The 27,313-nt window shown below is 34.3% G+C and overlaps 6 protein-coding genes and 1 long non-coding RNA gene across 15 annotated transcripts; 4 read left to right on the forward strand and 3 right to left on the reverse strand.

Moving 5' to 3' along the window:
• Nucleotides 1-296: 296 nt before the first annotated feature.
• On the reverse strand, nt 297-4,227 carry si:ch211-161h7.5 (uncharacterized). Of its 4 annotated transcripts, none has more exons than XM_026200463.1 (9): nt 4,106-4,227; nt 3,273-3,297; nt 2,807-2,915; nt 2,558-2,702; nt 2,341-2,454; nt 1,397-1,541; nt 1,159-1,307; nt 931-1,070; nt 297-840 (listed from the first exon to the last, which is right to left on the reverse strand). In XM_026200463.1, the coding sequence occupies exons 3-9, from the start codon at nt 2,904-2,906 to the stop codon at nt 686-688; spliced, it is 948 nt and encodes a 315-aa protein (XP_026056248.1). In that variant the 5' UTR covers nt 2,907-2,915; nt 3,273-3,297; nt 4,106-4,227; the 3' UTR covers nt 297-685. The 4 variants fall into 4 exon arrangements, with proteins under 4 accessions (XP_026056248.1, XP_026056247.1, XP_026056246.1 ...); XM_026200462.1 differs by having other exon boundaries at nt 2,807-2,948; XM_026200461.1 differs by lacking the exon at nt 4,106-4,227 and having other exon boundaries at nt 3,273-4,087.
• Nucleotides 4,228-4,450: 223 nt separating this feature from the next.
• On the forward strand, nt 4,451-5,406 carry cst14a.2 (cystatin 14a, tandem duplicate 2). The gene is made up of 3 exons (XM_026200466.1): nt 4,451-4,614; nt 4,701-4,802; nt 4,948-5,406. The coding sequence occupies exons 1-3, from the start codon at nt 4,543-4,545 to the stop codon at nt 5,074-5,076; spliced, it is 303 nt and encodes a 100-aa protein (XP_026056251.1). The 5' UTR covers nt 4,451-4,542; the 3' UTR covers nt 5,077-5,406.
• Nucleotides 5,407-5,726: 320 nt separating this feature from the next.
• Nucleotides 5,727-8,038, reverse strand: mix23 (mitochondrial matrix import factor 23). Of its 2 annotated transcripts, none has more exons than XM_026200464.1 (5): nt 7,936-8,037; nt 6,657-6,782; nt 6,355-6,501; nt 6,219-6,278; nt 5,727-6,140 (listed from the first exon to the last, which is right to left on the reverse strand). In XM_026200464.1, exons 1-5 carry the CDS (start codon nt 8,035-8,037, stop codon nt 6,090-6,092), a joined length of 486 nt encoding a protein of 161 aa, XP_026056249.1. In that variant the 3' UTR covers nt 5,727-6,089. The 2 variants fall into 2 exon arrangements, with proteins under 2 accessions (XP_026056249.1, XP_026056250.1); XM_026200465.1 differs by having other exon boundaries at nt 6,072-6,140; nt 6,219-6,291; nt 7,936-8,038.
• Nucleotides 8,039-8,328: 290 nt separating this feature from the next.
• fam162a (family with sequence similarity 162 member A) lies at nt 8,329-12,132 on the forward strand. 2 transcript variants are annotated; one of them, XM_026200470.1, is made up of 6 exons: nt 8,329-8,431; nt 8,519-8,575; nt 10,187-10,267; nt 10,559-10,670; nt 11,574-11,682; nt 11,769-12,132. In XM_026200470.1, exons 2-6 carry the CDS (start codon nt 8,524-8,526, stop codon nt 11,883-11,885), a joined length of 471 nt encoding a protein of 156 aa, XP_026056255.1. In that variant the 5' UTR covers nt 8,329-8,431; nt 8,519-8,523; the 3' UTR covers nt 11,886-12,132. The 2 variants fall into 2 exon arrangements, with proteins under 2 accessions (XP_026056255.1, XP_026056256.1); XM_026200471.1 differs by having other exon boundaries at nt 10,562-10,670.
• Nucleotides 12,133-12,925: 793 nt separating this feature from the next.
• On the reverse strand, nt 12,926-23,719 carry kpna1 (karyopherin alpha 1 (importin alpha 5)). 2 transcript variants are annotated; one of them, XM_026200468.1, is made up of 14 exons: nt 23,605-23,719; nt 21,823-21,956; nt 21,289-21,402; nt 21,089-21,188; nt 20,905-20,999; nt 20,503-20,634; nt 20,318-20,406; nt 20,140-20,239; nt 18,266-18,429; nt 17,807-17,885; nt 17,590-17,715; nt 16,321-16,448; nt 16,039-16,214; nt 12,926-14,702 (listed from the first exon to the last, which is right to left on the reverse strand). In XM_026200468.1, the coding sequence occupies exons 1-14, from the start codon at nt 23,702-23,704 to the stop codon at nt 14,515-14,517; spliced, it is 1,725 nt and encodes a 574-aa protein (XP_026056253.1). In that variant the 5' UTR covers nt 23,705-23,719; the 3' UTR covers nt 12,926-14,514. The 2 variants fall into 2 exon arrangements, with proteins under 2 accessions (XP_026056253.1, XP_026056252.1); XM_026200467.1 differs by having other exon boundaries at nt 21,823-21,959.
• LOC113041897 (uncharacterized) lies at nt 14,532-21,610 on the forward strand. Its single transcript, XR_003275480.1, has 3 exons — nt 14,532-14,725; nt 18,260-18,462; nt 21,325-21,610. It is a non-coding gene; the product is annotated as an uncharacterized LOC113041897 (long non-coding RNA).
• On the forward strand, nt 23,023-26,914 carry si:ch211-161h7.8 (thiosulfate:glutathione sulfurtransferase). 3 transcript variants are annotated; one of them, XM_026200474.1, is made up of 4 exons: nt 23,023-23,491; nt 26,193-26,315; nt 26,397-26,559; nt 26,682-26,914. In XM_026200474.1, exons 2-4 carry the CDS (start codon nt 26,225-26,227, stop codon nt 26,734-26,736), a joined length of 309 nt encoding a protein of 102 aa, XP_026056259.1. In that variant the 5' UTR covers nt 23,023-23,491; nt 26,193-26,224; the 3' UTR covers nt 26,737-26,914. The 3 variants fall into 3 exon arrangements, with proteins under 3 accessions (XP_026056259.1, XP_026056257.1, XP_026056258.1); XM_026200472.1 differs by lacking the exon at nt 23,023-23,491 and adding an exon at nt 24,357-25,034; XM_026200473.1 differs by lacking the exon at nt 23,023-23,491 and adding an exon at nt 24,358-25,034 and having other exon boundaries at nt 26,199-26,315.
• Nucleotides 26,915-27,313: the final 399 nt, after the last annotated feature.

Consider the following 27,313-nt stretch of genomic DNA (forward strand, 5'->3'; position numbering starts at 1 on the left):
CAATCAGAGTAGGTACACGTGTAGCCCCGCCCCGATCTGCGGTACATGGAGAAGCAGTTTTTATAAAGCCTTCATTGTATTGCATAGAAGTAAAAACGGGACGTGCAACCATAGACAGTAAAAGAAGGCATGTAACGCACCATGTCTATATATCATATTTCTCAGACTACATTTTAAATAAATATAAACATTTCTTACAATTATTACAACTAATATTTTTCCTTTTGTATCAAATGCAATATAATTTAATAATAAAAATATATAACTTTAATTTAAAAAATGAAGACATTTTTTAAATAAGAGTTGCAGATTTTTTTTATTATTATTATTCATCATCATCATCATAATTTAAAAAGTAGTTCTCATACAAATCAACACACAGTTCCAACAACCTTGTGACTTCCCATCTAAAACTTTACAAAAACTATAAACCCTAGTGAGTTTTATGATTTTATGGCTGGAGAAAAATGCTACATAACAGTGCATAGATCATGGTCACTGAAAAGATACCCTAGAACACCCCCTGCCCTGATAAGAGCAATTCAATTTACACAAGCTTTGAATTTTAGTTTTTACTTCATCATTTATCAAAAATACATATTTACACATTTGAACAATTAAAAAAATAAAAAGCATTTAAAAATTATGAAAAATATAAAATCAAATGATACAAACATTATTCAGTTTAAGTGAAGATCTTCTTCTGTTTTTCAGCAATTTCCATTGGTGATATCGCCTCCTCTACATTCATGCCTTTGTAGAGAGGATGTTTAATGTGTCTCCATATAACCAGAAACACTTTGATCGCAAATAGTATACAAGTCAACCCCAATAAAACAGCTGTGAAAAATAAAAACATATTGTTATCATGAAATATGGCACACTAGATTAAGAACACAACAGCAAAGCCATTATCACATTCCTGCTCACCTATGTAAATGCCGCTGCGGCTTGGATCTGCAGATTTATAGTTCTTTGTCATGTTTCCACTCAAGGCCACAATAACAACAGGGTAGACTGTCAGAATGTATCGCAGGTGCTTTTCAAACACAAAGTTCTCTACAATGAACCTGTAAAATGATAATGCATTCATCTCAAAATGTATGTCTTTCATTTATTTAGCATCCTTCATTAATTAGATGAGTTCCATCGTCTTACCAAGAAATAGCTTCGCCCAAAAGAATAGAGAGAGAGACTGTTGCTGCATCTGACTGGGTCATTCCAGCATCATATCTCAGCACAACAGTGAAGTTAATCAGGGTGGCAATTGTTGTCCATGTTGTGTATGTTGCAATGCCATTCTGAACCTGCAAGATTTAAAGTGCAAAATTAAAAATGCATAATGTTTTTAAAATGGTTTGATATGCCATTAAGTAAAATTGTAAGGGTGTCTCACTAATATCCGTATGCACCAGAGATCTACTTTGTGATACTTGTTTAACCAGGCTCCATATTGTTTGAGTCCATGGCAGGAGAAGATTATCAGCAAATAGTTTGTGAAGGCAATCAAAGCAAGGATAATGAATGCAGCAATCATCACCCTTTAAAGAAATGCAAAGAAGTTTATAAGGATTTTGCAAACAGTCAACAATAATGAGAGAGGTAAGTATAATTATTATATAAATTACATATACATGTTTTATGCACAAATTATTTAGTCCATTGTATTGTACATGCAGTATATGTATATGTTTTTTCCCCCAAATATTAGTAGAATTTCCTCTTTGAAAAACAAATGTAAAATATTTTACAATTTCATTACTTGAATATACACTGGTAACCAAAAGTTTTTGAAAACAGTAATATTGTGAAATATTATTACTATTTAAATTGACTGTTTTATATATATATATATATATATATATATATATATATATATATATATATATTTTTTTTTTTATTATTATTTTTATATTATTTATTCCTCTGATGCAAAGCAGCATTTTCAGCAGCCATTACTCCAGTCTTCAGTGTCACATGATCCTTCAGAAATCACTCTAATGTGTTGATTAAGAAACATTTCTTTTTTTTAATCAATGTTTTCACAGTTTTTGCTATTATTTTTAAATATAACAAATAAATTAATAAATTAATAAATACAGTTTAATTAAATTTCTATTCATCTAAGATCACGGTTTTATTATGGTTTCCACAAAAAGCAACACAGTTTTAGATAATGATCATTTGGAGACAGGAGTAATTACATTTTAAAATATACTCAATTTTGTTATTAAAAATTTTAATATTTTAATAATTTTAATTGTAATATTTGTTATTAATATTACAAACTTTTGGCTGCCACAGTTTATCATAATTGTTTTTAAAATGACATAAACTTACTGTCTGTCCCACAGCAGAAGCCAGATTATATTTAGCAGCATGTTTACAATCCAGGTTATGAAGAATCCATATGGCAACACAGCAGGACTGCAGTACATTGGACCATAAACAGTCCTGTGAGAACAATTTACATAATCGTCTCATTAACTGCATGTTAATATTACAAATCACATTTTATCCCACTTTATTTTTTGATTCGAGCTCTCTGAGTTCTTACCTCCTGCAGGTAGTGGTGAGGATGTAAATATGCATGAGCGACAGCCAAGTGTAGATGACACCCCAGATTGAGAAAGTCCATCCTGAGGGAGTGATTTCTGTATTGTATTTATCTGATATCGCTCCAGTGTTGTTCCGAAAAGGACCTGCAAATCGTAAAAAATAACATTGTAGCAATATATATAACCAAATTGTAATTTAGCACCTAATTCATACTGGAAACAGTAATATATCTATCTTCTGTACTTACCAGTTCCAGGGCCAGCAAGTGCGTTGAATATGATACAGATTATGTAAATGACAACAGAAAGGACTATGAGTGCTAAACGGGCAAAGCTGTGACCTCCCATTGTGAGAAGCTGAAATAAAGAGAATGTTCTGCTTGTTGTTATCTGAAAACACACACAAACACACACACACACAAACATATATATGTATATTTATATGTATATGTATATGTGTGTGTATATATATATATATATATATATATATATATATATATATATATATATATATATATATATATATATATATATATATATATATATATATATGTATGTGAGGGTGCTTGTGTTGAGCTGATATTGATATATATATATATATATATATATATATATATATATATATATATATATCAGCTCAACACAAGCACCCTCACATATGCATTATTAGTGATAAGTCAATGAAACATAAAGACAAAAAAACTTGTATCTTACCTACGTCTGAGACCAGTTTCAGAGTCTGAAACCAAGCGTTGAAGAGAGAGGGAAGTAAGCGTAACACTCTGAGGACTGAATAACACAAATACTACCCCGGTGGGACTGGTTTTATAAAGGGCAGGTTGTGTAACTGTAAGACTACACCTGCTCAGTATGTCATTTGAAGGTGTTACAATAGCTGTCAAGGCTACCATTTTTTCTTTGCACTTCCGATGGTTATGAAAAATCCTTACACAACTAACTAATCTCACACTCTGAATTAGTAGTGTTTTTTCTTTTAAAATAGTTTCTGTTTCCTTTTTTATATAATTAATTGTTCACATTTTGTAATTTTACTACAAAACTAATGTTTTATAAAGTAAAAACTACACTTTTTATCCACAGGTACATGTTTGATAACATAGCTTAGTCATTAACTGTGTGTGTAATAATGTTTTTAACAGTTAAGGAAGTAAATGTACACATGGATGGACACATGATGAAGCATATATATATCTATTATGAAACACATCTGAACATGTGAAGAAGTGATATTGACAGTTATATACAGTTTAACAAAATATGTTTACGATCATGTTTTTGCAGGGAGCTTAACCTGTTATACATTTTCAAAGTTTGTTTTCAAATTAAATATTTGCGTATTTCCTTAGAAGACCATGATTGACTGGTATGCGTGTTTGGTTTAATTCAAAGGTACTTCGTTCGTGTATCTTCAAGGGCAAAATTTTGCATATTAAGTTTAAGCACACGTTGTTCTTTACCAAACATAAACATATATATATATATGTTTGAGTTAATTCAGTAGGAGTCACAGAAGCATCAATAGTCACCTGCATATGTAGAGTGTAGGAAAAGCCTGCATGAATTGTTTAATAAATTTAAAATGTTATTTTATTTATTTTTTTATCGTGTTAAACAATTATTTACATCATAATTATCCACGCCCTTACATGTTACATATGCGGCAATGCGAGGATCAAACCACTTAGCGGGGGATGACGAAATATGAACAGAGATACATTAATACAGGAAAGATCAATATTTTATGTTTAGACTTAAATAATTATCATATTTAGACTTATGTTTAAGCATAACATCCGTGCAGCTCTTCTCTGTTCATACACTGCAAGACTCTTTAGTCTATTCTACAAAAATGGTTTCTTCCAATGTCTCGTGATCACCAGGAAATAAACCCTCCATTCGGTAAATTTGATCGTGAGAAAACATTACGGAGTGTTTTTATTACCTCTCAGCCATTAAAAAAAAAATGCCTTTACTTTGTGGCGGAACAACTGAGGCGAAAGATGCGAATGAAGAGGTGCAGAAAATATGCGATGAGGTTGGTAACTTTTTTATTTTTTACTGTAGATAAATAGAAATACTGAAGTGATGTGTCACACAACAACAAACGACGTTTTTCCACAGATAAAGTCTCATGCCGAGGATAAAGCTGGGCGTAAGTTTGACGTTTTCGCCGCAAAAACTTTTAAAACACAACTCGTTGCGGGGACAAATTACTTCATTAAGGTAAGAGAAATCCCTGATTTTGTTAATTAACTTTTAAGAGTACCATGTTAATGTACTGAATATGTCTGTAAAAGCAAGCCTCAGATTTATTTATTAACAGCCATAATATATTTTCAAAAGCACTGTTGTAAATGATGTGTTTCAGGTGCATGTAGGTGAGGATGAGTACATTCATCTACGTGTCTATAAGACTCTGCCCTGTCACGGAGAGACACTGGAGCTGCACAGCATACAGACACCCAAGGCTCATCATGATCCCATTGAATACTTCTAAAGCAAACTTAAGCAAATCATCATAAATACTGTCTAAAATACTCCTAAATCTCATGGTTACCATTTTTACTAAATAGTGTGATCACAGAAGAGTGACTAGTTGGATCACTACCTGCGATGACACTAATTGTGAATTAGGTAACCCTTTAAATACATGTTTCCATTATGTGTTTGGCATAGCTGTAAAATAACCCATCCCACACACTCGAAACATCACTTAACTCACATCTTGTTACCTATAATATCAGTAGTTTTTGTCTTCACATTTTGGGCTTTGTACTTACTGATAAGTATTTTATATTATTTACATAAAGTACATGGATGGACAGTTTTTGTTTGTTTGTTTGTTTGTTTGTTGGCAAGGGTTTTTCAAACTGGGGAAAGAAATGTTAACAAAAATAAGATTAAAACAAAAAAAATTCTAAAAGTTTATAATATTTATATTTCAGTAAATAAGTGATCATCATTTGGGGGTCTGTGGCATCTAAAAGACTGAAATCCCAAAACTAATCTCAAGGCAATTCATATCTATTTTCAGTTTTGATGAATCAGTGGCTAATTTCCATGAATTTCTCATTCATACAATCTGCTCATGCCCCAGTGATGGTTATATTTAGGGACAGTCCTTGAAGCTTTCTTTTTCTTAAAAAAAAAAAAAAAAAAAAGTTCACACAATTCACATTAACTTTTGACACAGATGGCCACATCAACATCTGAGAACAGATTGATAATCTTTAAGTCCCCTTCACTTCAAATGACTATATCGCAAAGCAAATAACAGACAACTTTTCAGCAATGGGAAAACATTTCATGGTTTATAAAATCTTTTGTACAATATTTATACAAAAAGGTTTACAGGATTTGGGCAGCAGTAGTGTTTCTTCACTGTAAGAAACACAAAGCCACAGAGCATACTGATGGAGGGTTTATGGGGTCAATGACAATGTCCAGGCTCAGCTCCAGGTGTTTTCCTCAGAACAACAGTGTAGTTTATGTTGACAACAGAAGTATTATTCACTTGATCTTGGGAGGTGTGTAGTGAATTCGGCACCTTTCATTGAAAACCTGGAGGAAAACATGATCATTAACAAACACTTCTAAGTGCAAACCACTCAGATCAACAGGTGACACTCAATAACTCACCTTCAGACTCCGGTCGTTGACCACTTCTTCAACATTTAGCTCAGACTGCATGAGTTTTAACTGTAGGGAAATGCTAGAGAATTCAAACAAGAGTTCAATCGATTTCAGCCCAAGCACAGATAAATAAATACATTACCTTAGTTTGCTCTTTCCTGAGTTGCTTGATTATTGACAAGTTGTCGCTATCTTTTGCCCTCTCTTCACGTAACTGCCCAACGACAGCAGAGGTCTCTGTAATACATGACTTTATTGCCTTATCTCTGGAAAGATGAGCTTCCATGAGCTGAAAGGCATAGGCAGTACAGAAAAATAGCTTGTAATTAATGCATCACAGAGTATGACAATATACTTAAATCAGTAATACATCAAAAACAAAATTAGGGGATCTCTAATAATAATTTTAGATTATTAAAGAGTGTTTTGCATGGTGATACATACAGATTCATAAAGTTCTTTGCAGGTCTGTGTGGCGTCCACTTTGCCTGAGAAGGATGCAGTGGGCACAGTAGTATTGAGGCCATGGACAATTCTGTCATCTATGGTGCGCATCACTTTTAATACTTCCTACAGGACAAGAAAAGAGATGTACACATTGTACAGCATATCAATGTATATAAAAATGTAAGCTATTTGTTCTTGTTTTGAATGTAGTGCAATCACCGTTGTTTATATGCTTTTCAACCCTTGCTGTGCTGAAAATTCTTAATTTGCTTTAAAAAATTGTTTTATTGTAAACCTCTTTTGTTATATTAACACAAAATTTTGGATTCAGTCTTTTTGCTAAGAAATACAAGACCTGTGCTGACTGAAAGAAAACAAATTCATGAAAATATTGAATCCACTGGCATGAATTATTTCTTAGAAATGTAGGCTGCTCACTATTGACAGGGAACACCGCTACTGTAATAAGGTGAAGGGGAAATTTATTTATTTTTTATTTATTTGGAAGTAGTTATACTCTGTGTAAGCAAAGTCAGTAAGTCTTAGTACAATTAGATTTAATTAAGTAGAATTTTCAGGAAAATTACCAGAACATATCAACGTCGTTGAGATTTTCCACATTAAATGATAAGAAAACATCTTACCCTCCATTTAGGCATTATTGATAAAACTGCTACTATTTTATCTTAAGGTAAAAAACCTTGGTAACTATAATCACACGTTACATTTAAAAAAAAGGGAACAATATAACTATATATACCAGGTAGCTGACAACATTAAGCAGAGGGAAAATCTATTTCAAACTACACTTTCTAATTCTTGTGTAATTTCTCAGCATAGAGCTTTATATTAGGGTTTATATTAACTGAGGGACACATAGAATACCTCAGAAACAATTAAATTAATTGGACAAAACACTTAAAGATCGTTCAAAACCATACATAAAATTGTTTGTTTTTAAATGTCAAAACATCTAAATTATACAACTTCCCCCATACGCTCATATAAACTTTAACTGAGAATCCTGGTGTTTTGCATTGTGTATTCATGAAAACTCGTCTAATGCGTATTTTATATTTGCACAACACAGTCGCTTAATCGCACACGTTTGCTCTGCTGCTCATTGAAGCTCATACAGCATGCAGGAGACCACCGAGGGTCAGTCATTCACACAGCCTTCCCGTAAACATTTTAACAACATACTTATGGAAATCAGTATGCGCTTAAACATCCTGCATACTTTTATCATGCCTGTCAACAACTTCGCACGTTTTACCTGAAACATTGAAAAGTCCTCACAGTTCAGAGCTCCACCGGGCGCCGCCATAGTGGACTGAAGAGGTCCTGTGCTAAGAGGGCGACCAAAAACTGCCTGCATTATGTTTACTATAAAAACGGTTGTTTTTTGACACTTTCTAAAAAACGTTAAAGGGAATTATTGAGTGTTCCCGCAATCTTTTACTGTAGGGAGCCAACTTAATATATATAGTTTGAAAGAATAATTTTTCACGATAAAAATAAGATTAAACGTGATGATTTATTCAACATGTTTTGAAGGACTGCAAATATTTTATATTATATATTTTATTTAACTTGACTTTTAGTTATACCATTTACAACCTCATAATAATCGTTTTACGCTCACTTAACATACGTAACTTACGTCATTAACAGGCGCTGGTGTAAGCTGCTGAGCTGTTTTGGTTGCTCAGGGTCCTTCAGGGTTACACCAGCTCCTCTGCGCTCTCGTGTGAACTCGAACTGACTTTAAGGTTAGATGAACTAAACCCAGCATTGTAACTTGGGCACAATTTCTTGGCTTGAAAATCGTCTTTCTCTTTCATTGTATTTTTCTTCAGAAGTCATGATCTTCAACATGATCAGAGGGCCTCGCGCCGCTTTTGGCACTTTAATAGGTCAGTATTTTCCGTGTGATGTTTGTTTTGGTCAGCATATTATAAGCTTTGGCACTGGGCACAGTGGATATTCTTCAGACACTTGTGGCCATAAAACTAGCTGTGAAAACATGATTATAAAAATATAAAGTATAACTTTTCGAGACTGACATGATTGGATTCACAAGGTTGTTGCGTGGAATTATCAACGACTCGTTATAATGATTTTACAACTCCATCTGATCTCTCTTACAAAATCTTCCATAGTATAATCTCCGATAAAGTAATACATCATAATGGAGTTGTATATTATTATATCTTATCGAGTCTAATATCTTAAAATATAATTTATTGTATGCATCACAGTAAATATAAATTATGAATATTTTAAGATTTTTACTAAGAGCCGTGGTAACTTGGTATCGATTAGTGTTTTATATATATATATATATATATATATATATATATATATATATATATATATATATATATATATATATATATATATATATATATATATATTTATTTATTAAGGGTGTGACGAAACACTTATCCCACCAGACCAGACACAAGACTTTTTTGAAGAAATCCTCAATGATGAAATATATAGATGCAAAAAATTTAGGTGCATTTCAAAATCAACTTGTACTTTATGAAATTAGGGTTGTAAATTGTTATAACAATTTACTAGTGGTTCTGACAAAATGTTCATTGCTTCATATATTAATTTGAACAAAATAAAAAATAAATAAATGGAGTCAGTGTCTCAATTCATAAAGACCTGTTTCTCAATTAGAATCTTTTGAATGAACGATTAAATGAGAATGGTTGTCCCGAGGGTTGTCCCCTGTAAAATTATGATAAAATACCATGCTGTGTATTGTAAATAACAATGTTTTATACTTTAAATTATTATGTATGTAGTAAAACAACACAAACGGGGAAAAATTTGTGGGGTGAATTTTCTCTTGAGAAATTTCGATTATTTTCCCCAATAAAAGCAACCTTTAAAAATTATATTTAGCTGTTTTCAACATAAAAATAATAATACATGTTTTTTTGAGCAGCAAATCCTAATATTAGAATGACTCTGAAGGGTCATGTGACACTGAAGACTGGAGTAATGATGCTGAAAATTCAGCTTTGAAATCACAGGAATAAATTACATTTTAAAATATATTCAAATAGAAAACAGTTATTTTAAATTGTGTTATGTATGTGTGTGTTATGAATACTATAAAAATGATAATTATTAAAAACTGTGGTATTGCTCTGTATGTCATCTTAAGCATTTTTACTGTATTTTAGTATAGCTCATTGTACAACAAATCAGATCGTCAAACGATTGAATAAAAGATCATTCTTAAACAGCTGCTAAAATGCTAAATCAAATGTTTAAATGCAATGTCATGTCCTCATCTGGAAAAAACAAAAACAAACAATGTTTTAAACTTTTACCAGTGCAAATATTACAGGAAACAACAGATTTGTGTTGTATAAACATCATCATGCAACATCACAATGACAGACTTGAAGATCTAAAAATGTTCCACTAAGGAATGAAATTCAAACCAAGATGAGGGTGAGTAAATGACGGAATTCTCATTTTATGGTCCTTTCCTCCTTCTATAGGGCAGGTGAGGAGAGGTGTGATGACCACAGGGAGCAGAAGACTGTGCAGCAAGCCTCAAGAGGGGGCATCCGCACCACAGGGTCAGTACTCAAATATCCATTCACTTCTGTCTGTCTGCATTTGGAAAAGGGGCATATGACGCAGCACATGACATGATTCAGCACCAGACGTGACACAGCACTTGCCTTGACACTGCACGTCATACCAGCACGTTTTGTTACAATTCAAAGAAGGAATTCAAAAGCAAGAAAAAACATGCAGAACAGCGTAATTATGATGTAGAGCAAGATAGGTTCCTGTTTTGGCTGTTCTACAAGGATCAGATTGCACTTTTCTTCACCTTGTGTTTCCTTTCTCCTTGTTTTCTCCAGCACAGCGGCTAGGGTTTAAAGTACCAGGTTACCGTCCATCAGAATGGGATAGAAAGATGCTGCTGTGGTCTGGGCGATTCAAAACCGCAGAACAGATTCCAGAGTTTGTGTCGTAAGTGGGCTATTCCTGTTTACATTGAGATAAACCCCAAGCTCCAGGCAAACTACTGAGCATATAGATGGTGTATGAGGTCATGTGACTAAAGTTCTGCCAGAGTATTGGTGGAACACATGAGATGTCCGCTGTGAGGTTCAAACAAGATTGATTACTCAATGTACTGACAGGTAATTAGTGTAATTCATGGTATCTGGAGGGAGATGAGAGTGGGCTCTGTTTGTGATGTTAGATGCAGAACATGGCAGGCATGTCCTCTGTGACCCATCATACTGTTGCTTTTTTACTAGGGATGAGTAAAAATACTGATTTAATGATTGATTATGATATCCATTTGTATAATCAAAGTGTCAATCCTTAAAATCCCAAAGATCAATGGTATTTTACTGGACGATTACTGGTTCTTTTACTTTATTGGTCATGAAGTCATATTTTGGTTTTGGGAGTCCACAACAACTGGTTGTCAAAAAACACTTTCATTGTCTTATAATATGCATTTATTTTTACCTTAATTGCTCGATTCATTTTTTGATTCATTTTTCAACACTAATCGCAGTGATTGGTCTAATGCCTGTAATTGCATGATGCTGTAATGCTGTAAAGCAGTGTTTGTGAGCGCAGTGCTGCTTTGTGTACAGCGTTACCAGGGAAACAGCTATTTTTCTGCTACAAAAGCGGCCCAGTTGCAAAGAATGAATTTACATTCTCATTCAGACCAATGTGAAAAGACCAACAAGTGGGCGGGCAATATGCTAATATTTCATGTTGACCTCAACATGAAACTGCTTCGGATTTGTTTCAAAAACTACTTTCTTTGTACAATTAGACTTGTTTAAGCATATCTTCACATACTATTTTATAGTGTTTTCTTTACTTATGAACGTACTGCATTGTTTTCAGATTTGAGACGATTGATGCTGCCAGGAATAGAGTGCGTGTGAAGGCCTGCTATGTGATGATGGCACTGACCATCATGGCATGCGTTGCTATGTCTGTCTCTGGGAAAAAGGTAATAAAAAGTGTGCTTTTGGTATAAATGATAAGCTTGGGTAATATGTGGCTCTCATATCCTTTAACCAATGCCTTCAATGGCAGGCGGCAGGTCGGCATGACAATCTGACCTCCCGAAACATGGAGAAGAAGGCTCGATGGAGAGAGGAAGCACAGAGAGAAAAGGAGGAGGCCATTGCACTTGCAGAGAAAGCCCAGTGAGATGCATCCGTCTGAGCTCCATAGAGGCCCATGTCTCAGAGTCAGTTATTTAATGTCAAATGCCACATACATGGCAATTCTGGTGGAGGTAATACAGGTTTTCCTTCACATAGTAAACAAAATTTTAGAGTAGTGTATAAAATAAAGATGTGCGATTTTCCTGGTGTGATTAATTTTTTGATGTTGTATATATACATTTAAATATTACGAAAAAATAAAATTGTGTTCCACTGTGTCTTTACTATTATCTTAAAAGTCTTATGAACTTCTAAATTTTTATAGCTATTTTCAATAGTAATATCAGTAGTATAGAATTGTATTAGCCATCACTCCAGTCCATCAACTGACACCTTAAGAAGCAAAAAGCTGTGTTTGTAAGAAACAAATCCGTCATCAAGATATTTTTTAAATTTGTACAAGTCCTCCATTCATAATTTAGCTTTTTCTGCTGAAAAATGGTAATCTTGGCTGAATCTGTAGAGAAATATGCACACATTGTCTGTAAGTCTGATGGACTTTTTCACTGGTAGGAAGTTATGGATAATAATGGATTGGTTTCTTACAAACACCCAGCTTTTCAATTCACAAGATGTTAATTGATGGACTGGAATCGTTTAGATTATCGTGATGTTTTTATCAGCTGTTTCGACTCTCATTCTGACGGCACCCATTCACTACATAGGATCCATTATTGAGCAAATGAGGTAATGCTGAATTTCTCCAAATCTATTCAGAAACTCATCTACATCTTGGAGGACCCAAAGGTGAGTACATTTTCATCAAATTTACATTTTTGGGTGCACTATTCCTTTAAGGTTGTCCTAAAGCTGCTGTTTATTGTCTGTGTTTGATTAAAATGACCAACCATTAGTAAAATGGCATAGCTATTAGCACTAAATTAAATAGGAAAAAATGAGAGCGTAGTCAAAAAGGTTAAGTGTAGTAAGAATGAAAGCATAATGACTGGCCCTTCTGTGAATGAAGCAATGATGAATAAGAGTCTTCTACAGATGTCAAATTAAATCACTTGACCACTGAGCTTCATGAAACAGCATTTATGTAAATGGCGCAACAGAGAACAGTTACACAACCTCAATATGACAGCAGTATTGAACACAAAAAGCTGGTCATCTCTTGGGAAGAATCTGACATTAAAATAAGAGAACCTAAGTAAACAATCATATCTTGAGCTAATACCTAGTAAATCTTAAGGTCAAATCTGTTGATAAATTCTTTTAAAGTCCATTTGTTTGTCATTTTCCACCTCCATTTTTTAAAACGAGGATTATGGCACCTTCGGTATTAAGAGATTCTAACCCTTGCAAAAATACAATAAAATAAAACAGAACAACAACAACACAGAACTGAATTATCTGCTCTGTATTTTTTCATACACAGTTCTAGTCAATTGTTTCACACAGTTCTAGTCAAAAATGGTGTCTGAACGTGTGAGCGCATTCAGCATGATTAGACATTAATATTTAAGTTTGTCTCACACACATATCAGGAAGCTAAAGCCTTTTCAGCTCAATTTTCAAAAGCTTGTTAAAATATGTTGGAAGCTTTGCAAGGGTTGGAGTTTTCTCAGCCAGAATGAGGCGGCGCTCTTAAATACGTAGTGTTTTCTGTAAGCACATCCCATAATGCAGGTATGTGCCGATCCTCTTCACCTCAATATCCTGAGAAGCGCTTTGGGGGAATAAAATAGACTACAGAGGTTCGAATCTAAACAAAGGGTGTCTGTTCTGAACGTAAAGTGCCGATGAAGATGACGCTCATGTGAAATTGTCCTTTAGAAGTATCAAATGGTCTAATGCACAGGATACAGGACCTGACTTTTTGTCCGTCCAGCAGTCTTAGTGAGCGGGAAGACTCCACTCCCAGAATTCCAAAGGTGCAAATGTTTAACCCTAAAAGGAGATGTGGAACCTGTACAGTTCAGTCATTGTCGGAATGCATGTTTCGATGCAAGTCGAAGTAAGAAACCCTCTGGCTGGCGTTGTCAGCCGGAAAGCCCTGACCCCTTAGTCCGTTTTTTGAGTTGTCTGGGTCAATTGAGAAGGTACAAGTGCCTTGCATTTATCAGAAGTCCTTTTGAGTTTTTCGACGCATGTTGGCTGTGACTTTTTTTTAAGTGGGGTGATTTTAGAGACATGCAAACACAGTCACACGGTCAGTCCAGTGTTTTACAACAGGTGGAAAGCAGATCCCTTTTCAGAGTCAATATTGCAGTCACATCACACGAGCTGTACTTTCCTAGCTTCTGTTTCGTCATCGCTGGATGCAGTTTTCCTGAATCGGGCTGAGGGACTGATGGGATGTGCGTGCTTTGATGGGCCGAAGGACAGTTCAATGAAGGAAGTGGGATGTTTAAGTCATATGAAAGATCTACTGGTCACATTTTCCACATCAGGACAGGAAGTCGCTATCGTTCTGGAGCCATCGTTCTGGACCGGGCCAGGGAAGTAGGACAAGAGGGAGGAAATGGGTTGACCGGCAACACACGCTCTTGTATATCACACCTTAATTGAAATGCTCATTTGTTAAATCCTTCGCTCTGTTCAGTCAGGGGAGTGTTGCTCACCCTCCAGGGTGGATTTCTTGGAGAAGATGGGGGTGAAAGGAAGTGTTAAAGTTGGAAACCCTCCATGGGAGCCTCGCACTGCTGGAAAAGGAACTGCTGCTGCTGGAGATCAACGGCAGGGGCCAGGGCCGGATCTTCATCCTCTGTGCTGAAGTAGCGCTCGATCAGGTCAAAAGCCTTCTGGTAGATCTCCTGGTTCTCATGACCCTGTAGAAACTCCAGTTTGTCCAACCCTGATGGAAAGGAATAGGAAAAGGTTGTCTTTTTTTCTACACCCATATATAAATGTTACACATATATTTTATAGAATAATATGTATTTTTTGTCTACATTTTGTTTTAATTGATTTTAGTTGTTAATTAAATATGTTGTTCATAAGTTGTTATAAATTAAAATGCAAATCAACTTTTATATATTAATACGAACATTTTAAATAAAAAACTATAAAACGTGAAAACTTGTGAGATTCTGATCTTTGGAATTAAGACGTTGGCAGGATTAACACTGCTTAACATTAACAAGGGTTTATTGTAGAAAGGTTGGGATGTAATGAAGGTTCTGAAGACCCCAGAGAACCAATTACAGGCATATGATCAGCTGAGGACGAATGAAGAAAAAAAATATTCTTACTATATGACATTAAAACAACAGTAAATTACCGTAAATTGCTATTATTGGAAATATTTTTTATACATTTTTTGTTATTTTTATTATTATTATTATTAAAATATTACTAAAATCATGCAGATAAAGAAATATATTACTAGGATAATAACAATGCAATACAACAAATATTATCATTAACAATTTTTTTTATTTTACTGGAAAACAGTAGAATTACAATATTAATATTCATGTCTGTCTTAGACCTTTTTTTACTGCATGTATATCCTGTACACTCAGACTTGATTTTTAAATTGTATTTATTTTGGCACTAAATAGTTTGTCACTGACAAAAACACTGGCACAAGTTACCATTTCACATTAAAAAAAAACATCTATTGTTCCATTATAATAATCATAATAATAATAATAATAATAATATATTCCATTAAGTGTCCATTTCATGCATTTAACATTTAATATTGGGAGTTTTTTGCTAACTCAGCTACTTTTTGTTAGGAGTAAAAAGTAACTATAACTAGTTACTTTTTTAAAGTAACATGCCCCAAACTGGTCAAAACTTTTGGTGAAATAGTGCAGATACAGGTAAAAAATAAAACCTTCTAGTGCTCATGTTTGTGAACGCTATAAATGTACACTATTAAAAACAAGATTTTTGTGTCTTTTTATTATTCTCATTGCATTTTCACTATATATAATTAAGTCACATGAGTATGATGAGTTATTATGCTTATGAGAGCACATTACAAGCGACCCAAACTCACAGTGCTTGCAGAGATGGTGTTTGTGTGGGGCATTAATTACTGTGAACCAAGCCGCTCAGAGACTATTAGTTTTCAGTGAATTTACACAATTCACGTGGGTGGGTCATACTTCTCAGATCAAAAAATATGGAAATCCTCATAAATATGGGAAAATCAAATGCAAGTGTGATGACTAACATACCATACGCTTCTTCGATGAGGGCGCAGTAGGGGTTGATTCCTCCTCCTCGTTTAGCTTCCAGCTCACCCAGTCTTAGGATGTTCTCCAAGCCATTCAGTGCCACCTGTACAATCTTCGAATCCATCAGAGTCAGGAGGTCACATAAGGGCTTGATGCAACCAAGCTCAACAAGATGCCTGAGGAGAAGATTAAAGCATTATAATGTGAAGCCGTCTTGGTTGCTGATGCAGTCACAGGGGACACAAGTTAACAGCAGGCTAAAGCAGTGATCTATCTTCTTACCTGATCTGCTCAGCAGAACCACCAGATGTGGCATTTGTGATGGCCCACGCCGCCTCCTTCCTTGTACGGAACTCGGCTACTTGCAGAATATTAATCAACGGGGGGAGCAAGTCTGCATCCATCACCATCTGCAGAGATCAAAACAGAGATTGTGAGAAAGAAACAAGACACTCAGGGCATATTGGAGTATTCAATTTGTTCCGAAACAAGTACTTAAAATATTTTAACAAATGACTTTCGGCGTGCAGCATTTGTCTTTGGAAAAAAAAAGATCCTACATTGAAAAAAAAACTTGATATTAATTTTGAGTCTGTGAGTTCACCTACCAATGGTATGAGAGGAGAACAGCTTTCACTCTTAACCAAACTAACATTACTAGCCAATCAGAATTTTCTCGCAGCTCTGTTGAATCTGTTCACACATGATCTCTTAATGGTAACTTACTGGTAATTTACCAGTAAAGATTGTGTGTGAGAAAGGGGCTAAACTCTTCCTCTTCATATGCTGTGAATTTGAATTTCTTATAAACACTGTTTAATCACTCTATAAAGTTAAACATCATCATGCCGTTGCTGCCCTCTACAGGTATTTGTTATAATGCATAATGTGCCTAAGTTGGTTATGATCAAATTATGTATAGGCATATTAAATTATGTATTTTAATTAGTGTTGTTCAATAAAACCATGCAATTACTTGGTTTTGATATTTTATTTGAGCCAATTATTATTGCCTCATCGTTAGTTTATTTATAAATAGTCATACTCAAGACTGGTGTCACTTAGGTCTGTTTGTGTTATAAAAAATATCAGATTACTCAGTTGCCAAAATAATCGGTAGATTACTTGATTAATCTCCTGATTAATCATTAGTTACAGCCCTAGATTAGTTAAAATATTTCAAAATACAACTGCATAGTTTTATTTTTGTTATTAAGAGACAAATATTTTGTCATTGAAAATTTCTTAAAAAATAGTATTAAAATATTGTCTCGTCCTAGTGAATCAAGTATCTGTATTTGGTCTCATTTCGTGAGCTGTGAAGTGTTTCTTAACACCCCTAGTGTTGATAAGGGGTGATATAGCTAATGATACAGCTTTCATTCTTCAGGTCAATCATATATTCATGAAAAAAGTCAGTTTGAATAAGGAAAGCGATAACTTTGCCATAATATCCTTTCAAATTATCCTGTTCAAAGTTACTTTTTTTCATCTCAGAAATATATCCAGATTACGGCCCATGCATTCAACCAACTTTAAACATGCATGTACCTGTATTTGTGCACGGTTTCCAGCTGTGATATTGGAGATGGTCCAACATGCCTCTTTTTTAATGGATTCTTTTGGGCTACTCAGCAGGTGAAGAAGACTTTGCAAGGCAGAACAGTTAAGAATAACCTGTTCATGAGAAAAAAATATTTTTTTACACCCTACGCATTTAATGGCTACAACATTACTGCAGAGGACAAAAAAAGTACAGTTGTTTTACCTGAGTCTGTAGGTCATCTCCTGTTACTATGTTCCCCACGGCTCTCAGAGCAGGAGACACCACCTTATATTCTGCATGTCTGGAAAACATGAAAACAACAGCTCAGAAAACTGTTGTCATTCTAAGGATTTGAAGTAGCACCCATAAAAATACAAAAGAGAGAAGCCATCTTAAAAGCCTAAGCCAGTGGTTCTCAACCTGTAGGGACTTGGGTCCAAAAGTGTGATTTTTAGACTTGAAAATGAATGAAATATTATAATTAATTCTGCATATTTATATAGAATATATATTTTTAAAGTTATGCCAAGCTCTAACATTATTTATCAGTATTCAGCAAATCACAAATTACTAATAGAGTCATGGGGCCTTCAAATATTAATTGGGTCTTGGAGTCACACTGGTTGAGAATCGCTGGATTAAAATATTGATTATTCTTTCCATCTGTTTTTCAAGTCTTACAGCAGCAGCTCCACTAGTCTGCGGCAGACTCCTGAGTCAATAACAGCCTGGATCTTCTCATTGGGACCATCAGACAGATAAGAAAGAGCCCAGCATGCATCAGCCAAAATGTCGGTATCATTCACAAAGAGCAGCCAGGACAGAACGCTGAGACACGGCGACACCTGCATTAAAAAACAAATACAACTCAGATAAAGGTGTGTATTACTTAATAAGATTTCATTAAATACTTAATAATCAAGTTAATGTTGATTTATGTTGGTTTAATATTTTTTTTTTTTTGTTTATTATACATTAATCAATGTCATTGTAAACAAAAAGGTATTCACATTATCATTAAATTGTAAATCAACATTAACTTAAGTAATTAAGCATAATTATTAATAACATGTTCTAGCTTGAGCAAACATGACCACGATGACGTGTGCATGCCACCCACAGCAACAGCACTGAGGTTTGTAGCTAGCGAAATGAAGCAAGAACTGACTGTTTATGTGCTTGCTTATCATTTATCAGGCACTTTCATCTTTCATGCTCTCCTCATTTTCATTTACTAATCTGGAAGATGCTTTTATTCAAAGCAGTGCCAGAGTGTTTTGTACAATAACAGCTAATAGTTAAAGGGATTCAGCCACTCTTACTGTAAAGATGGGCCTCTGGCTGTTAATAAATTCTGTGCTTTAGTCAATTGTCTCAAGCTATAATAATGTGACAGTAGTTTGTGGGTTGCCCCTTCTTGCAATATTTAGATTTCTCAACTTGAGCCTCAACTTTGTTTGCTCCACAAACACACACTAAAAAAATGTCTTATACTTACTATGGCTACATTTATTTGATAAAAAAAATTAAGTTAAAAAAAGTAATGTGCTGAAGTACATTTATAATTTACATTATCAAACGACATTAGGATTCTTTGATGAATTTAAATTTGAAAAATAACAGAATTTTTAGCAACAGTTATCTACTGTAACACTATAAAAGTTTGTTTATATTTAACATGCCCTTGTTGAATAAATCATAAAAAAGAAAAAAAAATCATAATGACTTTAAACTTTTGAATGGTACATAGTAAGGCATTGTTATTTTAATTATTTTGCATTATTCAGTAATGTTATAAGTCCAATAACAACAAACCAATTTTTTTTTATGTAATCGCATAAAGAAATGGCACAACTACTTTATTTATATAAATTAAAAACTAAGGTTAATCTGTTTAAATCACTACAAGTGAATTTGTGCATCACAATATAAAGCTAACCTAAATGTAAAAAAAAAAGGGGAAATGAGCTTGGCACAATTAAATATCCAATCCTGATATATATATATATATATATATATATATATATATATATATATATATATATATATATATATATAAATTAGTGCTGTCAAATGATTAATAGTAAGTAATCTCATCTAAAACAAAAGTTTTGTTTACAAAATATATGTATGTGCACTGTGTATATTTATTATGCATATATAAACACACACATGCATGTATACATTTCAGAAAAATATGTTTCTATATTAAATATTTATTTATAATAAATATTTTATTAATATAAATATAAACATGTAAATACATGTATTTTTTTTTTTTAAACATATTGTATGTTTGTGTATTTATATGTACATAATAAATATACACAACATGCATATATTATGCAAACAAAAACTTTTATTTTGTATGCAGTTAATCATTTGACAGCACACTACTTATATTATCTACCTATCTATATATATATAGAGAGAGAGAGAGAGAGAGAGATATTGTCCATTTCTAGAAATCTACTTTGGAACAATGTATATTGTAAAAATCACTCTACAAATAATGTGTACTGAACTGCATGGAAACAAAAGGAGGTGACATATACCTTGGCAAAATCTGGGGGTGGGTTTTTCCCCCTGCACAGGTTAGACAGAGCCCAAACTGCATTCCTCATCATAGTCAGACGGTTTTGTTTAGCCAACAACCTGAGAATGAGAATTTGCATCATTAGAATAACTACTCAACAGTACAGTTGTTCAAAAACAAATGGTTGCATGACTTACTGTACTAAAGAGGGTAGAATATTGCATTCCAGAACATAGTCCCTGCACTCAGTGCTGTCACCTGCAATATTGCCTAAAGCCCACACTGCCTGCAGTGCAAAAAGACAGTTTCAATCACAGTTAGTCCTATTTTTTTTTTATATACCTATCTGGATCCATTTGTGCCACTTCAGCAAGATGCTCACCTGTTCCTGTACATCCTCGAAATCTGAGCTGAGCATCTCAATGAAAATGGGCACCGCCCCAGCCTGGATGACCACGCGTGTCTGGTGGGATGTTCCTGAGGCGATGTTAGTCAGAACCCATGCTGCTTCGAACTGCACAGAGACAAAACGCCTGTCACCATACTGCAGAAAAGCATTCACTAATGCACCATTCTAGAGCCAAGAGGATTAAATGAAGATAGCGAGGACACTTGCAGAATACACACATTCCAATAGTGTGAGCGTGTGCTGGGAGAGATCCATGCCGGATGACTCACTGTCTCACTGCTCTAACTTAACGTGATATCTCTGCAGGCTGTTCTTCTGCTTCTAAGGCTGTATGGTTCATTTTAATATCACTTAGATACAGCATGCTGGGCTCACCTGTAGCGTGCAGTTCTCTCTTCTTTTCAGGAACTCAACAAATCGGTCCACGACACCAGAGGTGGCGATAACCTCATCAATAGGGGGATTAGGCTCTAATGGAGAGTTAAAAATGGAATTAGCATCGTTTTCTCATAAATATGATTATGCAAATGCACGAATTTCAGTCTTCGGGGTCTTTCACCTTTAGATAAGAGCTTTCTGAAGCGCTGTGTTCCTATGAGCTGTTGCTCTGGGGAACTGGAGAAGATCATCTGTATCATGTCTTCAGAAATAACACTTCCCTTTGATGATGGAAAGACAGAAATGAGAATAATCTATTTTAGATTTTTTTTCACTGATAAGTAAAACACTATGATTAGCTTTTTTTTTTATCTTTCTCACGGTGATTTGGTCCATATTGTTGGCCTGTGATTCCAGGTATCCACTGTCCGACATCCCATCATCCTCCAGTGTTCCGTCCTCCTGCACTGTGGCCACATTTCTGCGCTTGAACAGCTGTAAGAACACAAACTCTCAGCTCACTGTGCTCAATAAAAATACCAACATGCGCCACATATCAGTACTAATGTTGCATTTCTTTCCTTTGAAGGAGCAAGCGAGCTATGTTTTTATTATCGTTAAAATATTTTCTCCTGTATTGTATCTGTAGGATGATTCTCTTAAACATTGTAAATACTGTGATTTTAATAAGATGCTACTGTTTGAATATTTGAGAGTATATATATATATATATATATATATATATATATATATATATATATATATACACACACACACACTCACACACATATACATACATACGGTATGTGTGAATAAATACATATGTGAACAAACTAGAAAAACAACAGCAGAGTAAAATAACTATATACAAAGCAAAGATCCACAAATCCACTCTTATATCTCCAATTCTCTTACTTGTTCATCTTTCTTTTGTTTGCGAAGTTGGAGACCCTCTTCCTCCCTCCTCCTCCTCATCTCATCTGTATTGAGTGATTTGTTTTTATAGCTTTTGAGACGTGCATTGTCCTTCCCCTGACTCATGATGTTGCCTGCTGGAAAGAGATGATCAAAGCAGGATGAGCGCAAGAGAAGTCACCAAGACTCATTAAAATAGTTGCTTGATCTCAGCTAGATGACAGGCTTTGAGAGATCATTTAATGTCACTTGTTTCTATCAGCAGTGCACACATACACCAATCATAATGCCAGATATGCATGAACATCTGTTGTTTGTGACATAACTAATCTGACAGCAGCAAAAATAGAGAATACTAATGCAGTCAGAGTTTTAGCCTACTAAAATGACCTTTAAGTCACTTAAATGCTAGGTTAAACAAAAAATATATATATATATGTTGAAGTTTTGTGTCAATGTAGCATGAGCTCAGATACTTTCAATCATTCATTTGCAAATAAAAACATTCAAAATCAAGAAGATAAAGAATTATGAAACGGAAGTAACAAAAGTTTTTTTTCTTCTGTACTCTGGGTATCAGACTGTTAACGGGTTCAGAAATCAGAAAATAAAACAGTATCTGGTGACTGGATAGTTCTATCCATCGGTTGTTGACTGGATTTTGAGATGTGGGCACTTTAAAGTGAAGGCAGATGAAGATTTTGGGCTTTTTTGCTTCCGTGACACTTTTTCATACTAGTGGAAAGAGAACACGCAAAATAAAGTTTTTTTTTTTTTTAAAAATAACACTATCTATTTGCTTTTGTAGATTTCAATTTCTTGATAAGGCTGTTTTCTCAAAATTAGTTTTCTTTTTCTTTTCTTTTCTTTTCTTCTCATGCATCTCTACTTCAGTAGAACTTAAACCAAACTCAGTTTGTTTCCTTTCTATATTATGATGGTTTTTACATAGGGTTTTGTTTATATCTATCATTCATATAAAATGTAATTCTTAAAAACAACAAAAAAATTCTAATTGTAATTTTTTTTTTTTTTTTTTCATTTTTGTCCACCTGTTGACATTATTTTTTTTTAATTTATGGAGTGATAAAATAATTCAAAATTTTCAATTTGTTTGACCAAATATATATAAAAAAAGTTCAAAGTGAATATTTAATTATACTTGCCAAATATACATAATTAAGCATAATATTTCATAAATGCAAAGTCGTTGTTTTAGTGTAACGTTATTGTGACTAACCAACTGGGGAAGTACAGTGACATCTATTAGTTACAATTTTACTTTATTCACCTGTGGAGTTTTGCCTTCAATGACCAAAAAGAATATTAAGATATTAGCAAGAAACGGATCCTGCCTGGATCTGACAGTGTGTCTTTAACCCGCTTCTCACTGGCTGAGGCGCTCGAGCCCGCAGAGAAGGGGAACGACCCATCCAACCATCTCCTGCTAAAAACACCCCGCCAAACACAACAATCCAAACGTACATAGCGCTAATGACGCGGAGACGATCGATTCAAGTCAATACATTTCATTTTAGCTCCTCAAATGGTCGTGATCATCGACTGAAGCGCCGGTTTGCTGGTAATATCGTCTTAACGCCAGACTCGCCTCCCCCTCCCAGATCTGCGCAGCAGCCTCTGTTAGCTCCCTGCTAACCCACCCGACAAGGTTTTCAGACTGCTGACTTGTATTATGTTTTAATATTTTTACCTCTTAAATTGAACAACATATTGATGGAATAAAACCACTAAAACACAAATAATCCACAGTGGCGCACTGACCTGTCAAAACTGTCTCGTTTATCCCTGCGTCGTTTAAGCTGCTAGCCGTTGTGCCTCCGCCGGTAAAGTGAAACAGAGCATGCGCACTGGGAGAGGACATCGTGTGCGAAGCGCATGTCTCCTTCTCGATGGAACGAACCGTGTTGCCATGTCCACTTCTTATAATAAATCCGGTGTTTTTTTACTTTTTTTCATAATGGAGCTTTAAAAATATGGATAATCGCGGGGTGGACAGATGTTTTGAGTTTATGTAGGACAACGAAACGCATCTCGGCTTGCTTGTGCTTTATGACCTCTGTATCAAATAAATAAAGTTGAACTGAATAGCCCACTGATCGCACCTGTCACATATGCTTACTTGCATAGCCTTATACAATTATTATTATTCGATTTAAACGTTTTTATTTTTCTTTAGTCCCCTGCCCAAATTATCGCATACGTGCACGAATTAAAGAGATATTATTTAAAGACAAGAGAGAGAGAGACAGACGCGTGCTTGTACACATAGTAGGCTACACATAGTCTACAAACATTATTATGGTTGACTATGGTCTTATCTTTTTTTTCAAGAAGGTGTTTTTTTTCCAGCCAGATCTGGCAACACTGATTAACGAGGTTTAGTCTCCTTCGCTGCACTGTATGATATGTTGAATGTTTCTCTTTTTACAATACAAGGATTTCATATAGGCTTAATCTAACAGTTTAAACTGAAGATGTAGGCAATCTGAAAAAGTCTAAAATAAAGTAAAAACTACATTTAAATGAAGTATTCTTTAACATATATTACAGATTTAGTATAATACAGAGTTTAATCATGTAAAAAAAATGTATGACACACATTTTTGTAAAACGAAGAGTCATTAATAATGGGGATCTGGCAACCTGAATAAAATAATGCGATGCGCAACACTGCTATGTTGTTTTATCTCATGAATCCTTCAGCGCTGCTGTACATTATAGACTTCACAACAGATATAGCCCTATTTAATTAATTACAAGTCAAATAAAACTCATATCGTCTCATCCTTTCTGAAAATATCCTCCAGGTGTCCTTCACATGTCGCTAGAGGGCAGCAGATAATCTGTCTTGTCTTCTCTCGTAAAGACAGGTATAATAGACAGGCCGACTTTTCGTTTGCACTGTCATTGTGACTGCACCAGTGGTGGTATCTCTTCAGGTGTTACGTAGTTTGTGCGTGTTTGCTATCATTAAACCTGTTTATCATAGTAGAGTTATCTTATCATGTGGACTGAAGACTTCAACCGTCAATCACAGTGGCGCACAACCTGATCCAGGTAAAGCTGCTGGTGGAAGAGGCACTTCATCCTCCCAAAATAAGTGGATTTAATTATTCCAGATAAAACTGATCATCTTTTGCAAGACATTATACATTTTAGAGGCCGTATTTCAGTGAAGTCTGCAATGTCAGGTAAAGGGTGATTTAGATACTTTAGATGTTTTTTCCAGTTCAAATTTTTTTTAAGGTATTCTCGAAAAACACACATCTGATTATGCAATCTTTCAAGTGAATTAATTAATATATATATTTATTTATTGATCGTTTGTGTATACATTTATATATTTACTGTCTTTTTATTTATATACTTTTTTATAGTAATTCATTCATTGTCATTGTAAATATTTAGCTTTTTATTTATACATGTAAGTCAAATATAAGTTACTTAAAAAAACTATATTGAAAGAACCCATTTATTAATGCATATAAACAAGACATAATTTAGTAAAGTCTGCTTTGTCAGGTAAAGGGTCATTGATTATATAGGAACCTTGGACTTTGGTCCAATCCCCAATTATTTATAATAAAAAATACCATGATATTCACAAAAACACACATCAAAGTATGTGATCTTTTAAGTTGATCCACTCATTCGTTCATTCATTCATTGTCATTTCTTTTACTTGTTGTTTAATTTAGAGGAGGGGTGGTGTAAAATAATTATTAATATATATACATAGTTATAATTAAGGAATACCAGTGTTGATAATATTGACTATTATTATTATTGTTTTATTAATTGTAATTTCATTTATTTGTCATTTCATTTATAAATTGAGTCCAAAAGCTACAGTATATTTAAAGGAACCATTTATATACATGATAAAAGATAAAGAGACTGGGATGTCAGGTATAAAGTGCAATTTATTACGCTAGATAGGAACTCTGGGCTTTGGTCCAGTTCCCAATTATCTCTACTTATATTCTTGAATAACGCATGTCAAAGTATGCCCTCTTTTCAATGATTGAATGGATTTATTTATTGATTTATTATGTTTTTAAAGCAGTCAGTAATTATTCATGGACTGCATTGTGCTTTAAAGTGTGGTCGATTGTACTGACTTAACCACTTAGCAATTGTTTTGTTCTGTTTTTGCTTCTGCTTATTATAGCAAAACAATTGTTTAACTTGTCTTTTGTATCCCACTAACCAAACGCACAGCCTTTATGTGTCTACTAACCATGAAAGCAGGATTTTTGGCAAAAATCTTGTTTTTATGTTGCATGATTTTGAATTAATGAACATAGAATAGAATATAAACTCATTTGGATTCATTTTCACATTTTCAGCATCAGTTGTGACATACGAACAGCTCAAAGCTATGCTGGCCAATCACAGCGTGCAGCTTTTTGATGTCAGGAATCCGGATGAATTCCAGGCTGGCCGGATTCCCGATTCTGTCAACATTCCTTGTAAGTCACTACTAAAGTGAAGAATCAGTGTTTCTTGTTTCAGTATGCACAATCACTCTCAGTTGTTTATGTGTCTCTCAGTGGGACAGCTTGAGGAGTCACTGAAACTCCCACCACTACAGTTTCAACAGCAATTTGAGGTGAAAGCCCCTAAAAAGGAAGACAATGACATAGTTTTCCATTGCCGAAGTGGGAAAAGGAGTTTGACTGCTCTTGAAATCGCTCATCGTCTGGGATTCTCTAAGTAGGCTATTGAAAACATACACAGATCTCATTAAAAACCCAGAGCCCATAACATGTGGATGTTTGAATTAATTAAATATTCCTTGTTGTTGGAGGATCAACTTGTTTTCTTGGTCTTTACAGGGCACGGCATTATGCAGGTGGATATATTGACTGGAAAGAGCATGAGAAGAAGTAACAGGACTAATTGAGCCGCATTTTAAAATCACTTTATATCTCTTTAACTGGACCTTTAATCTGGAAAAAGAAAATTAAATAAAATATTGACAAGTGAAATCAAAGAAAGTTGCTCATTTTGCTGTTTACAAAGATCTGAATCTGAGATGTTTACAAATATGCTTTATTAAAATATTTTTAAAAGGCTCTTGCTTGATTCATCACTGGACCATTTTTTGGGAAATTCGGACAGATGAAACTGAAACTGACTTAGAGTTGCTTTTAAAATAGAATAATAACACATCAATTATTATCATTATATTAATTATATTTCATTTATCAGAAAACGGATGGAGTAAACCTATTTCAGATAAATATTGAAAAATTGCTCCTTCAGATTTAATCAAGCGAATGGACATTTTTGGACTGTAAAAAATGTGATTATATATGCATACAAATGTGCTTAATTCAAACAATTAAAAAAGAATCAGTACAAAATTATTTTGGACAACCTGGAAATAGAAGCTAAAATTAAATGTTGACAGTTAAAACTAATGAAACTGACAATATTTTCATATTTTGCCACTTGCAAAGATGTG

The sequence above is a fragment of the Carassius auratus genome, chromosome 24 (genome assembly GCF_003368295.1).
Source record: "Carassius auratus strain Wakin chromosome 24, ASM336829v1, whole genome shotgun sequence".
NCBI lineage: Eukaryota > Metazoa > Chordata > Actinopteri > Cypriniformes > Cyprinidae > Carassius > Carassius auratus.